At 51.9% G+C, this 14,517-nt stretch overlaps 1 protein-coding gene across 1 annotated transcript; it reads left to right on the top strand.

Moving 5' to 3' along the window:
• Window positions 1–1,429: 1,429 nt before the first annotated feature.
• On the top strand, window positions 1,430–13,527 carry MS4A10 (membrane spanning 4-domains A10). The gene is given in 8 exon segments (XM_032283273.1): window positions 1,430–2,283; window positions 2,734–2,853; window positions 4,678–4,734; window positions 5,384–5,515; window positions 6,921–7,031; window positions 11,731–11,829; window positions 11,831–11,856; window positions 13,133–13,527. Coding segments are annotated over 8 exon segments (798 nt in total). The 5' UTR covers window positions 1,430–2,112; the 3' UTR covers window positions 13,215–13,527.
• Window positions 13,528–14,517: the final 990 nt, after the last annotated feature.

The raw sequence follows: 14,517 nt of genomic DNA, 5'->3' as shown, positions 1-14,517 counted from the left end.
AGCTTCTTTGACCGCGGAACCCTTTTACTGCGGATCCATCAGGACCACAGTTTCATGGAACGTACATTGAGAAGGGTTTCTCTGGATTCTGGAATCCAACTCCCTGTTGGGTATTTGAGCCATTCCTGCTGCCACAGCTCTCATAAGTGAATGTGTAGGTAGAGATACAGCTTCAGAGCCCAGGCACTCGCTATCCCTGTGGACAACCGGCTCCATCTGAGACAGCTCTACTAAGAAGTCCCTCTTCAGTTCTTTGCAGTGGAGTTCAGGCCTGGGTCCAGGTATTGTCCTCGCAGGTGTGCAGAGCCTCATTGAAGCCAGTGGCTAATCTGGTTCAGGCCTCCAAATACACCCCTCAGTCCAGCTAGCTGTGTCAGAAGGACTCCTGAAGACTTGGGGACTGAGGGAGGGAGAATTCCCAAGCATAGCCGGGCAGAGTCACAGAAGAGTCGTGCATTACAGTGTCTATGAGCTCAGGAAAGGGGGAGACCCTCTGCCCACTGTCCCCACTTAATCAGGGGTTGTCACTGCAGGCCAATGGAGATATTGATCAGGAGGTCCCACCCAGCAGCCCAGGCCCAGAGCACTGGCAATGGAGTAAGACCAGCATGGTTCCAATTCCAGGCACTTCCTCACTGTGTGACCTTGGCCAAGGGAAGCAACCTCTCTGAACCTTAGTTTCCTCTTTTACGCCATGGTGCTGACTTCCTGAGGATTAAGGGAGGTTGCCAGGCAAAACTGCCTCCTGGCACAGTGCCTGACACACAGTCCTCACCCAACCATGAGGCCCCATCTGGCTCTTTGGCTGTTGATAATGTCCCTTCCTTTCCCCCCCAGCCCAGGACGTAGTCACCCAGACTATTTGACCCTCCAAACATCCCAAGGTTTTTTTCCTTGCGTGGAAAGAAATCCCTGCACCCCTGTGGAAAATGTGGATGCTCAGACAGAACTGTCTGGGTCCACAAGTCAGACTTAAAAGTGAGAGGAATGCCCCTCCCTTTTCATCCTTCCAGGACAGCCTGAGAGCAGCCTGCACTCTCTCAAGGATTTGCTCATTAGCCCCAGCCCCATGGTGAAACCATCTCTGACCTCAATCCCCACAAGCCAGCCCCTTTCTTCCTCGCCCAGATCTCCACTTTCTGGGACAGAAAGGCTCCACTGGATTTCCTCACCAAGTCCGCAGGCAGCCCCCAAGCCCTGGTGCCTCCGCGGCATCCATATACACTATGATACTGACCCTGTCTGCAGGTTGTCTGTTCAGCTCCCTTCTAAATTTTTTCCCAACTCCTTTTTGTGCCCATGAGAACATCCAGAACATTCATTTCCATTTGTTGAGCCAACAGCGCATGAAGGATTTAAGCCCCAGGCTCTGGAGCCAGCCTGCCATCCTTCAAGTCCAAGTCACCTATTGGCTGTGTGACCATGGGCAGGTGGCTTAACCTTTCTGAGCCTCATCTGCAAAATGAGAGTGAGGAGAGTATTTACCTCATAGAGTTGGAATGAGGACAAAACAGGTAATGCATGTAGCATATTTATCTCAGTGCCTGGAGCGGAGAAAGCATTTGTAAATGTCCGCGTTGTTAAACGCAGACTCCTGACTCAGTGGTGGCTCATAAGAAGTCCTCGTTGGAAGACGTTTTCTTCCCTTCTCTCCAGGAAGCATGGGCATCACGACAGGAGGTAGGACAATTATTTCCCACCTGGCTTCAGTCACTCATCTTGGACCAGTGGATGGAGACTGTTGACAAGGCCCCTCCACCGCCCCAGGTCTCCTGCACCTCCCAACTCTGCCAAACTGCACTCTGGCCCGTTGGGTGAGCTCTGTCTTGCACTGGTTGTGAACTGTGTCTGGTCCACATTTTTCTGCCCCAAAAGGAGCTGTGTCTTTGTAATCCCAGAAAGGCTGTGACAGCAATTACTCCCCATTCCCAGGGGCCGGATTATTCCAGGTCAAATCAAGGCTGCTGGTCAGGGCAGCCATGGTTCTGGAAAGATCCAGTCCTGTGAGCAGAGGTGACCAGCAGAGGCTCACCCAGGCACAAGCCTCAGAAATGAGACAGGTTCTGATGGCCTTTCTCCCCATCCGGCAGCCAGGGCCCCCAACCAGCATCGATGAAGGCAGAAGCCACGGTTGCCACCAGCTCCGGTGCTGGGGGCCTCTCGTCCTGGCAAGTCCTCAGCTCAGCCCAGCCCTGGCAGGCAAATCTATCCCAGAACATGACCCAGCACAGGATCCAGCACAAGGAATCCCAGCAGAGGACCAGCCTTCTCAAGGAGCTGGGGGTGAGCATCCACTTCCCAGGGTCCCGGCAATGGGAGGAAGAGGAAAGCGAGATATCAGGAGGATGCTGGGGGCCCTAAGTGGAGAAAGGGAAATGAGAAAGACTGCAGCTTTCTTGCTTAACATTCATCTGAACTGGAAAAGGCTTTGAGCATTGGAGAGAATCTGCCCACACCTACTGCCTTGTGAGGGTCGTTCAGGGCCCTGTCCTGGGGAGAATGGCAGGAAAGGGCTGCCGGCTCCAGCATAGACAGCTCCTACTCCTGGGGCAGCCTTAGCTCTCCCTGCAGGAAATCCTGGGGAGCGGTCTCTTCCTAGAGATCCTGCTCTCCCTCCGGGATCCCTAAGAGGACGGAGGGAGTCAGCGCAGCCCGTAGGTCCAGGGCACCTGTGGCCTCCTCTAGAGCCAGTCACCGATCCCCTCACCCAGCCACTCTCTGTTCCCCACCCAGGCCTTCCACATCGCCATTGCTCTGCTGCACGTGGCCTTTGGGGGCTACCTGGCCTCTACAGTCAAGAGCCTTCACCTGGTGGTGCTGAAGTCTTGGTATCCATTCTGGGGGGCTGCCTCTGTGAGTAGAAGGCAAAACACAGACCGGGTATGGGAGTCTGCAGGGCAGGCCTGGGAGGCCCTGGCGTTTGGGACGGGACGCAGGCTGGGGTAGAGAGAGCTAACAGCATGTGGCGGAAGCCAGGCCCGCTCTCCAGTGTTCCCATCTCTCCTTCTCTTCTTGTAGCCACCCTGGAAATAGCTCCTTCCAGGGAGCCCCTGTCAATTCTAAGTCCCAGGAGAGCACTTGCAGACTATCTACTCTCCCATAATTGCAGGTGTGCATTTGGCAAAGATGGGGGTGAGCATGACCCAGGGACAGCTTCCTTCTTCCCTGGCCTTCGGAGCAGCCAGGCTGCCTCTGGATCCAGCAGCAGGTGCCCTGCTAGGGTTAGGCTATGAAAACACCCAGGGCTGAAGGCATGGTTCCCGTCCTCCCAAGGCCACCAGCCAGGATGGGCGATGACACTGGACCAGTATATGCACCATTCCCAGAAGCTCTGCATCCCTTCTGGCCTTCAGGGAGCCCACCCCATTCCTGACTCCCCAGTGGAGTCCTGCCTATGCACTAAATCCAAGCTCCACGGCACTGTCCCGGGCAAGTATCCCAATCCCCTTTTTACATCGGTCCTCTGTGCCCACCCCCCACGGGGTCGGGCTTTTATTACACAGTGATAGAACTTTCCACCATGCAATGTTTATTCACCCTGTGCTTCCGGGGACTAGTCCATAGTGTGATATTGTGCTGGCCTAGAGCCAGAACCGGAGCAAAACTATTTTATAAAATGCAAAACTGTTTTTAGATAAGTTGAAATGGCTGCCCCATTCTCCTTACAATAACTACTGTCCTTGGCCTCTGTAAATAGAACTGCTGTTTGCTCTTCAAAACTATATAAAGCTGCTTACCTTTTCTTATCAGTAACTGCTCTCTGTGGCCCTAATATGACAGGCAAGCAGTCCTAACCCATGCCATCTTGGCTCCTGTGGCTTGTAATAAGTAACTAAGGTCTGTGATTTCCACCTTAACCAGATAATGTGTAAACAAATGTTTATCTTGACTTCTGTAAACCACTTAAGTAACAAACGGAATGACAAAAGTCCCCATCCCTTGGAATGTCCGGGGACCCCCACCCTCATCTCTGCCCAGGAGGTAATTTACAGAATCCACTAGCCCTCGGAATGTCTGAAGCCTTTTCATCACCATCCCTGCCCCTCACCCCCACTCCCAAGGTGGTTTTTCGGGTATAAAAAATCGTGGCACCCTCCTGTTGCCACCACAGGTTGGAGAGACGTGAGTCCTCTGTGGTCGCCGGCATAATAAATGACCCTACAATCTGGCATACTTTTGTCTTGTGATAACTTTCTACATTCGGTCAAATACAACAATAGTAAGTGCTCAGTGAACATTGGAAAGAACGATTGCAGAGGTATTCCCAGGGACCTTGGGCAAAAGAGCTCATGTCCTCCCAACTGCAGGGCTCAGGAAAAGAGAAAGGGTCAGGGTAGAGGAAATAGTGCCACTGATACCAGAGGGATGGTCTGGGTTTGTAAAATGAGGGAAGCAGGAGGGGCTAGGAGGGAGTTCTAAGTGCAGGGCACAGCTTGGTCCAAGGGTAGAGATGGGAGGAAGCATGGAGGTTTGTGCACGTGGGAAGCTGTGAGGTGGGGTGGCGCCTGGGATGGGCCACATGGCAGGCAAGAGGAGCCCACTTTGCTGGAGGAATAGCATTCTCTGCCCCACTGGCCGCCAAGTGTTGGTTTTCTTGGAGAATAGGGGTGGGGTGGGAATTTGTGAGTTTCAAGGAACCTCAACTTCTCTCCTTTGACATTCAAATCTGGCCTGCAGTTTCTCATTTCAGGGATCTTGGCGATAATAATGGAGACCTTTTCTAAAGCTTACCTGGTGAGTGGGTGCACTGAGGTCATTCTCTTCCATCCGAGCACGGGGTAACTTTGTTAAAAGCATCTATGTGTAGAGGCGATCCTAAGGAGCAGGCTGCATATTCCACATATGCATAGTTTCCTCACTACGTGGATTTGCACTTGGCAAGGGGCTCTTGCAATGATGCTTAACCAGAGAGGACGATGAACACAGGCATTTCAGTGACCATGGCAGGTGGGCGGAGAAAATGGGGCTGGCACTGGAATGTGTGGGGATAGGGCACTTTCAGAGCTCCTCCTGCCCTTTCTGGTGGGGAAAGGGCTGGATGAGGGGTCATTTGGGTGTCAAGTCCCTGACACTTGGCATATCTGATGTGGGATGGTCAGGGCTGGGTTTGAGGGGGAGATGGCAGTGGGGCATCTTTATTGCAAAGCTCTTGGATCTGAAGGCAGCTCTTGGGTTCTCCTAATTTGTACCATAGAAGGTGAGGGCCAGCTGGGCCCTCCTCAGCGGTCAGTGGCTCAGCTCCTGTGTGGGGGTGGGGGCCTTGGGTCCAGTGACAGGTAGTGTCTCCTGAGGCTACAGAGGAAGCTCCTGCAAGCATCGGGGAATGACCTAGCCCCAGATCTCCACCCTTTGAACAGCCGTTACCTTTATTTTTCACCTGCAGAAGGTGTTGTGCCTGATGACAAACCTCATAAGCCTCCTTTGTGTGCTGTCTGGCCTCTTTGTCATTGCCAAGGATCTCTTTCTGGAAAGCCCATTTGAGTCCCCCATCTGGAGAATGTACCCCAATTCCACGGTGAGTGCTCAAGCCCAGAGGGACCTCTGACTTCGATGAAGCTGCTGCCTCAGGCTTAGCCAACAGGAGGTTTCCAGCTCACAGAAAACCTCTCCTGGAGCCCAGGTGTGGCTGCTCAGCCTTTGGCCAAACTGTTCCTATCCCTCCGAAGGTGTGGTGGAAAGGGGGCATGCCAGGCTGCCCACTGGTCAGCATCATGGAGTCCAAGTCCACTTTTACAGATGGGGAAATGGGGCCAGAGACAGGGAGGAGCCTGCCTGCGATCAAGCAGCAACGCGGCTGCAAATCCAGGACCATAGCCTACAACTGCAGATTTCCCAGCCAGGGCTCAAAGCATGAGTCCCTGGGGTGTGATCACACAGGGGTGTGATCCGGGAGCCTCGCAAACCTGGCCAAGTCCACCTTGCTATCCTCATCTTCTGGGAGTGAACACTGAGGTCCAGGCAGGCTACATCAGTGGGTCCTTGACTCCAAGCCTGGTGCTCTTTTCACCACACCACCGCTGCCTCTGAAGCAGAAGGCAGACCAGCCACTCCAGGCTGGGTGCCTCTGGGCCAGCCTCCAAGAATTCTTTTTTTTTTTTTTTGAGATAGAGTCTCATTCTTGTCACCCAGGCTGGAGTGTAGTGGCATGATCGGGGCTCACTGTAACCTCCACCTCCCAGATTCAAGCAATTCTCCTGCCTAAGCCCCCCAAGTAGCTGGGATTACAGGCACCTGCCATCACACCCTAATTTTTGTATTTTTAGTAGAGACAGGGTTTCACCATGTTGGCCAGGCTGGTCTCAAACTCCTGACCTTGTGATCTGCCCACCTCGGCCTTCCAAAGTGCTAGCATTACAGGTGTGAGCCACCGCACCTGCAACTGTTCTGACCATAGTAGTTTGCTATTCCTTGTCTCCTCCCAGCTCATACACACACACACATACACAAGCACTCCACACACATGTGCTCACACATACATATGGTTCCCCACCAAATGCATGTGGTACTATAAGATGTCTCCCAGCTGCACAGCCACCATCTCATAGCTCTTCCCCCACCTAGTGTAAAACATACTTCCTCACTCTGGGACTAGGTATCCCCATCTGTCAAGTAGGCTTGGATCAGATGACCCTAAGGCTACCTTCAGTCTTCCCAGGGACCCGTGAGATTCTCCAGCCCTCAAACGTTGGGCCAACACTCACCAAACGTGTATACGTGCCAGGGGATGCATGTAGAGCAGTGACCAAGAAAGGCCCAGTCCCCATCACACAGAGATCCACCCTGCCCTCTCCACACACACCTGGGAGCAGAAGCGCCCACTGCCCTCGATGTGGATCTGATCCCTAGCTGGCTAAGCCCACATACCAGGTGCAGACGCCCAGCGAGGCCTCACCCTGCCTTCCCTCCCTCTCCCCTCTCAGGTCCACATCCAGAGGCTAGAGCTGGCATTGCTCTGCTTCACTGTCCTAGAGCTCTTCCTGCCAGTGCCCACGGCTGTCACAGCCTGGAAAGCGGACCGCCCGTCTGCAAAGGTAAGGCCCTTCCTGGGAAGACAAGCCCTCAAAAAATGGGGGCATGAGGCAGCAGAGGGCCCAGAAAGGAAAGACATGTAGGGGTTACAAGAGGAGCGTGTTTCCTTCACTCCTCATGTTGCTGAGGATTCACTAAGTGGCAGCCCACAGTCCAGGAGGGGGGCCAAGGCATGGGGCGAGAGAGGAGGCCAATCCAAGGAGAAAAGGGTGAGGCTGCCAGAGGGGAAACTCCATGGTGCCCAGAACAACAGGCAACTGTGCTGCCAGCTCTGAATGCCCCGGGGAAATTGCATCAAGGAGGCCGTGATGACTGGGCAGGATTCGGCCCCACAGGCACAGATGGAAGGGGGACTTTCAGCAGAGCAACAGCATGAGCACTGGCTTGGAGACAGGATAGAGAAGGCCTGGGGAAGCTGCAATGTGTGTGGAGTTTGGCTGTGGTAGAAACAAGTGAGAGACGGAGTCATCAAAGATTGGGCATTTCAGGCATTCCAGGGACTCTGTTGAGTACTATATCAATGAATCCATCGATGGCTGGATGGATGGATGGGTGGATGGATGGGTAGGTGGATGGACGAATGGATGGATGGATGGATGGGTGGATGGATGGGTGGTGGATGGATGGAATGGGTGGATGGATGGGTGGATGGATGGATGTGTGGGTGGATGGATGTGTGGGTGGATGGACGGAATGGGTGGATGGATGGATGGAATGGGTGGATGGATGGGTGGATGGATGGGTGGGTGGATGGATGGAACGGGTGGATGGATGGGTGGATGGATGGGTGGGTAGATGGATGGAATGGGTGGATGGATGGGTGGATGGATGGGTGGTGGATGGATGGAATGGGTGTATGGATGGGTGGATGGATGGGTGGATGGATGGACAGAATGGGTGGATGGACAGATGGGTGGATGGATGGATGGATGGGCGGGTGGATGGGTGGGTGGATGGATGGAATGGGTGGATGGACGGAATGGGTGGATGGATGGATGGGTGGATGGATGGATGGTTGGATGGATGGATGGATAGATGATGGATGGATGGATATAGATACACAGATATATAGATAAATATAACTTTATCTTCTCAACAATCCTTTTTTTAAGACTGAGTCTCACTCTGTCACCCAGGCTAGAGTACAGTGGCATGATCTCTGCTCACTGCAATCTCCACCTCCTTAGTTCAAGCAATTCTCCCACCTCAGCCTCCCAAGTAACTGGGACTACAGGCACGTGCCACCACGCCTGGCTAATTTTTGTATTTTTTTAAGTAGAGACGAGGTTTTGCCCTGTTGGTCAGGCTGATCTCAAACTCTTGACCTCAAGTGATCTGCCGGCCTTGGCCTCCCAAAATGCTGGGATTACAGGCATGAGCCACCGGGCCCAGCCCTCAAAAACCCACTGAGGTACTTAAATTCCCATACTACAGACTAGTAAGCTGAGGTTCCGAGAGGTCACATCACTTCCTAAGGCAATGCAGCCAGTAAGACGATCCAGAACTCAGCCTGAGCTACATCTAACCCACAGCCTCGCCCTTGTCTACCTGTGGGGTTGGCAGAACGGCAAACTGGGCTAGATATATTTTAAAATAGAAGGGCAAGTCTCTCCCTACCATGAAGATCCTGAGCAGTTCAGGATAAGGATGTTTTATTTTAAAAATTAATGAATAAAAAATAAAGAACCGGACCAGAAATGATTTCCAAGGCTCATTTCTTTAAAGAAAAAAAAATTCATATTACAATTTCAACTTTAGAACACTGTAAAAAAAAAAATGTGTCAGTGGGCACAGTGGCTCATGCCTCTAATCCCAGCACTTTGAGAGTCAGAGGCAGGCGGATTGCCTGAGGTCCGGAGTTCAAGACCAGCTTGACTAACATAGAGAAACCCTGTTTCTACTCAAAATACAAAATTAGCTGGGTGTGGTGGTGCATGCCTGTAATCCCAGCTACTTGGGAGCCTGAGGCAGGAGAATCTCTTGAATCTGGGGGCAGAGGCTTGGTGAGCTGAGGTTGCACAATTACACTCCAGCCTGGGCAACAAGAGTCAAACTCCGTCTCAAAAAAAAACGGTGCCAAATCCCCCATAATTCTGCAAGTTTGGCACCAATTTTCATGTTAGTGACTTCATCACACACCGAGAGTTCACTTAATGCGTATGTAAGTTGATAGCCTCTGAGTTTCATTGAACATCAGGCAGAGAAGTTGTCTTAGTTCATGCCTGGCTGCCTGGTAGGAAGTCTTCTCATTAAGACATCAGAGAACCAGATGGGGGCCTTGAGTCACTGAGGCCAACCCCACTTTTAAGGATGGGGGAAACTGAGGCCCCATACCTAGCTTCAGGTATGAGCAATCATTGTTCCTATTTTGTAGGGCTGAGGGCCCCACAGGGTCGTGGGGTGTCCCTTATGCTGTGCTGAGGTGCAGGATCTGAGAAATAAAGAGACAGGACACAGAAGTACAAGGAAAATGCAGCTGGGCTCGGGGGGCCACGCAACCTATAAGCGGAGTCAGGCAAGGCCCCAAATGTCCAGAAGCGTCAGTATTTATTGTGTATAGGTTGGGGGCAGGGCAGTGAGTGAAGTCATCTTTAAGGATAGTGATAGGGTCATGAGCAATAAAACAAGGGGTCCACCCCTGTTAGGTCACCTAGGCTGGGAGGTGGACACTGCGCAGCACGGAGTCCATTCCCATTAGGTCATTGAGGCAAGGGCCGTGTGCAGTAAGGGGCCACCCCCATTAGGTCACCGAGGCATGGAGGTGGGCGGTGTGCAGTGAAGAGGGTGCAGTGTGCAATACCTCTATCTATGGGCAAGCTACTAAGAAGATTTACAGGAGGATGCTTTAAGTCACACAGCAGTGGCAGAGCTGTCAGGGTCTCCGCCACCTGCTGGCAGCTTCCAAAGAGTTCTATAGGAAGATGCTTTTCAAGCAGCACAGTAACTAGAGCTGATAAAGTTCACAGTCACCAAGGTGCGATTATCCGGAGGGGTTATGAGCCCTCAGATGCTCGGGACTGCCAGTCTGAAGGCAGCCCTCTGCAAGAACTGGAGCAAGGTCCTACAACTCCTTTATCAAGAGAAGCGCTCTTGCCCCGAGCCTGTCATACAGCGGCTATCTTTAAGACACTAAACGCTGCCGCCTGGGCTATGGATTCTTGTCCTGGTATAGCTGTTTTTCCCTTAACCATGCTCTGCACTGTGTCTGCTCCAGACATTCCTCTGACTATAAGCTGCTTTTCCTTAATTCATGCTCTGTACCATGTCTACTCCAGGCATTCCTCCTATTATGAACTAAGATATAGTTATATATATGGAAATAACTGAGTGGTAATATATTCTTTAGGCACTCATTCTAGGAACTAATATATGATTATATAGAGAGGATTATATAAAAGGAAATAACTGAGTAGTAATACTATAAACTGAGATATTCTTCATATCTTAATTGTGCCAGGATTCTGCTTAGCTCTCCTTCCTCGGAGCCTATATGGGGGGTTGCCCACCCTATTTATTGACCTTTGCTGTGTTCCAGGCACTGTGTTAGTGCTGCAAGTGGCTGAATTCATTTTCTATTGCTATTGTAATAAATTATCACAAATTTGGTGGCTTAAAATGACACCTATATTATTCTATAGTTCTGGAGGTTGGCAGTTTGAAGTGAGTCTCAAGGACTCAAATCAAGCTGTGTTGCCAGGGCGGCATCCCTTCAGAGGGTATTGAAGAGCATCTCTTTCCTTGCCTTTCCCAGCTTCTAGAGGCTGCCTGCATTCCTTGGCTTGTAGCCCCTTCTTCCACCTTCAAAGCCAGCATCACAACATCTTCCAATAGCCCAGTATCCCTCTTCTACCTTTAAAGAGCCTTCTCATCATACTGGGCCCAGACAGATAATACAGGAGAATCTCCCCATCTCAAGGCTGATTGGAAATCTTAATTCCATCTTCAACCTTTATTCCTCTCTGCCATGTGACCAGAGATTAGCACATGGAAGTCTTTTGGGGGCCGGGCTTCTGCCTAGTGCACTAGCTGAGACCTCTTTGAATCTCACAGCCATTCTGGGAGGCAGGTTCTGCTTTTCCATTTAAAGAGGAAAAAACGGGGCCTAGAAGAGTTAAGTGACTCCCCACGGTCTCACAGCCAGTAAGCGGCTGTGCTAGGTCTCCCAGTGGGCCCTGTGCCCTCCCATCAGAAAGGACAATGCCAGGGACGGGCTCTGCAGCACTGAGTTGGTGCTACCCTCATCATAATCAGGAATGGAGGTGTGGTAGCAATCACCGGGGGACACTGTTGGCATTAGACCTGCCCCTAGAGTGTCTTGAAGGTGCAGGTCTAATGCCAACAGTGCCAATCCTGGCTAGAAGAGTCTTGGGGCATTACCTGGCCCAAACCCACCCCCCAGGAAACCCAACAGGATGAGTGACTTGCCCATGGTCACCAGGACACTGGTAGCAGGATGGGAACCAGGACCCCATCTACTGAGTCCCACGTGGACCTCCCCCTAGTCTCTTTCCAAGAACAGGGAGGGTGGAGGGAGTCACACACTGGTCTATGGAAATCACTTCATTTCTCAAGCCTCACCTCAGTTTCCCCATAGTCACGGAGAACTTGGGTCTTCAGAAGTGAACTAGTAGGGAAGTGCTTCGGAAACAGCCAGTTGCTCCACAGATGTGAGCAGCAGGGGCGGTGGGCTTTCTTTTGCAGAACGATGATGACGCATGCCTTGTTCCGAACCCACCACTGCATCTCAAAGGCCTGCCGGTGGGGCCCCCACCATCCTACCAGACTGTGGTTCAAGGTCACGCCCGCCCAACACAAGCAACATCAGAGGTAATGAGGTGGCCCCTTCAGAACCCACTGTGGCCCCTTCTCCCTGGCATGGATAGGAACCAGTTCCTGTAGAAGCTGTGACCGGAAAGGGGCTGACAGTGCTGCACCCAGAGCTGCCTGGCCTGGGAGTGGTGGCTGAGGCAACGATGGTCCTGTCCCCTCAGGCACTAGAGGAACTCCCAGGGCCCCCTGGGAACATCTCAACACCTGACTTGGTTGACCGGAGCTGCCTTGGCTGAACCTGGATGCAACCAGGACCCACCACCCTCCAGAGCAAACTCCTGGGCCAGCAGCCCCCAGGTGACCCCATGCCTTCTGCCCTCCCTTGCCTGCCTTCTCTGATCCATGGTGGGTGCACAGGAGGATATAAAGGGGAGCACGGAGGGAAAGTCTCCAGAGTGACACAGCCAGAGGCTTCCCTTGCCTCGACCTACTAAAAGGTCTCTGGGGGAGCCTGTGTGTCTGAATCCTTGGATTTGGCGGGGGGCAGCTGGGGAGTTGAGTCCCATAGAAACTGTGTACAGTTCTTCCCTCTGAACCAGACCCCCTGAATGAATCTGTTTGCCTCCCTTGGCCTCAGTTTCTCCATCTGTAAAGCGGGAGTGGGAGGATGACATGATCCAGGAGTCTCCCAGCTGGAAAGCTCTGAGATCAAGAGTAGAATTCAAGGTTCTAGTTGTGACATCGAGGTTGCCAGTGAAACTTCAGCGTTGAAATTCCAAACCTACTTGTGCTAAGTAAATAATGTAAGAGAGAGGGACCTGCCTTCCTCATTTTGCAAATTTCAGTCATCTAAGGATAGTGTTCATGATTTGTGCTTGTTTGTGGGCTGCAGTGTTTTCTGCTTCCACACTGATTCCTTTTTCTATATTATTTTAAAGGGGTACTTTGTAGCAGCAAGACATGGGAAATCAGTATCTTTCCATAAATAGAAGCGAACCCCAAAAATAACAAACACGTGCAATAAAACGCAACTCCGCCCTCCAACCTGTGGCCTCACCCACTGCTTCCCTTCCTCCTGCTAGCTCTTCCCCAGCCACCACGGCTTCCTTGAGGTTCCACAGACGCCCCCAGGGATAGCCCTGCCTCTGAGTCATCGCCTTGCCCTCCCTCCACCTGGGCTCTCTTCCACTAGGTATTCGCAGAGCTCACTCTTTGAAGCTTTCCTGGGCCATTGACTCCGACCCAAATAAATGTCATTTAATCTCAGTGTCACTTAATCCTCCCTTCAATCAATCTGTGACCTAACTGCTGTTACTATCTCCATTTCATGCAGGCTCGGAGAAGTTAATCAAGTTGCCCAAGGCACATGGATATTCAATGACGGAGCTCAGACCTGGATCCAGACTGCAAATTGAAGAGCCACCGCCTGACGATGCTCAAACATGGTTAGGACACATGCCCTGCTCTCCCGAAGTTGCGCTTTCACTGGGAAGATGAGATTTGAACACACAAAAGGCTAGCTTGATGGTCTACACAGCAAAGTCAGCCCTCACAGCTCCTGGGAACCCTGTCCTCTTGGATAAGCCATTTCTTACACAGTTGAGCGCTCGACACATGTGGTAGCCCGGGTTGTTTCATTTTGTTTTTTTGAGACAGGGTCTTGCTCTATTGCCCCGGCTGGAGTGCAATGGCGCGACCTGGGCTCACTGCAACCTCTGCCTCCCAGGTTCAAGCAATTATCCTGTCTCAGCCTCCCGACTACCTGAGACTACAGGCGCCATCACACCCGGCTAATTTTTATATTTTTAGTAGAGACGGGGTTTCACCATATTGGTCAGGCTGGTCTCAAACTCCTGACTTCAGGTGGTCCACCCGCCTCAGTCTCCCAAAGTGTTGGGACTACAGGCATGAGCCACCGCTCCCAGCCCAGGTTTTTAAGCTGTCTGAGATCGTAGTCTGCGCTCCACTGTCTTATAAAATCCCTGTGTGGAGGGATGCTGCCAGTATCATTTGCCCTTGCACAGAATGTCCCTGGGGTTTGAGGTTCATTGAATTCTCCTGCTTTTCCAGCTCCTTCTCGGCCTTTCTGGCTGTGATCACTAGCTCGGCCATAGCACCTCTTCTCTTCACTTGCTGTCTCTATTCTTCTATAGATTCCAGCTGGCTTTAAAATAGATTGTAAAGTGTGAGTCATTAGGCTCTGAGAGAGTGGCAGAGAGAGTCATGCAAAGGTTTAGGACAAACCCAATCTTTCAAAAGATGAAAGGGAGTGATGGAGAAAACCTTAGCTTGGATGTCTGAAGACCTGGGTGCCAACGTTAGCTCTGCCAGTCACTTATTGTGCGGCTCTTACTCAGTCCCCTCCCCTCACTAGGTCCCAGTTTCTCCGTTTGTAAAACAGGCAGTTGTGCTAGACTGGTGGTTTGCATTGATAAAGGAAGAAATGGCTTCTGGTTCGACTTTTTTTTGAGTCAGAGTCTCTCTCTGTTGCCCAGGCTGGAGTAGTGCGATCTCAGCTCACGGCAGCCTCTGCCTCCCAGGTTCAAGCAATTCTCCTGCCTCAGCCTCCCAAGTAGCTGGGACTACAGGCACCTGCCACCACGCCCAGCTAATTTTTGTATTTTTAGTAGAGACGGGGTTTCACCATATTGGTCAGGCTGGTTTCAAACTCCTGACCTCGTGATCTGTCCACCTTGGCCTGCCTACCTATCCCGAGTA

Source organism: Sapajus apella, unplaced genomic scaffold (genome assembly GCF_009761245.1).
Source record: "Sapajus apella isolate SASKATOON/1434 unplaced genomic scaffold, GSC_monkey_1.0 scaffold14, whole genome shotgun sequence".
NCBI classification, from domain to species: Eukaryota; Metazoa; Chordata; class Mammalia; order Primates; family Cebidae; genus Sapajus; species Sapajus apella.
This window is presented reverse-complemented; position numbering and strand designations above follow the sequence as displayed.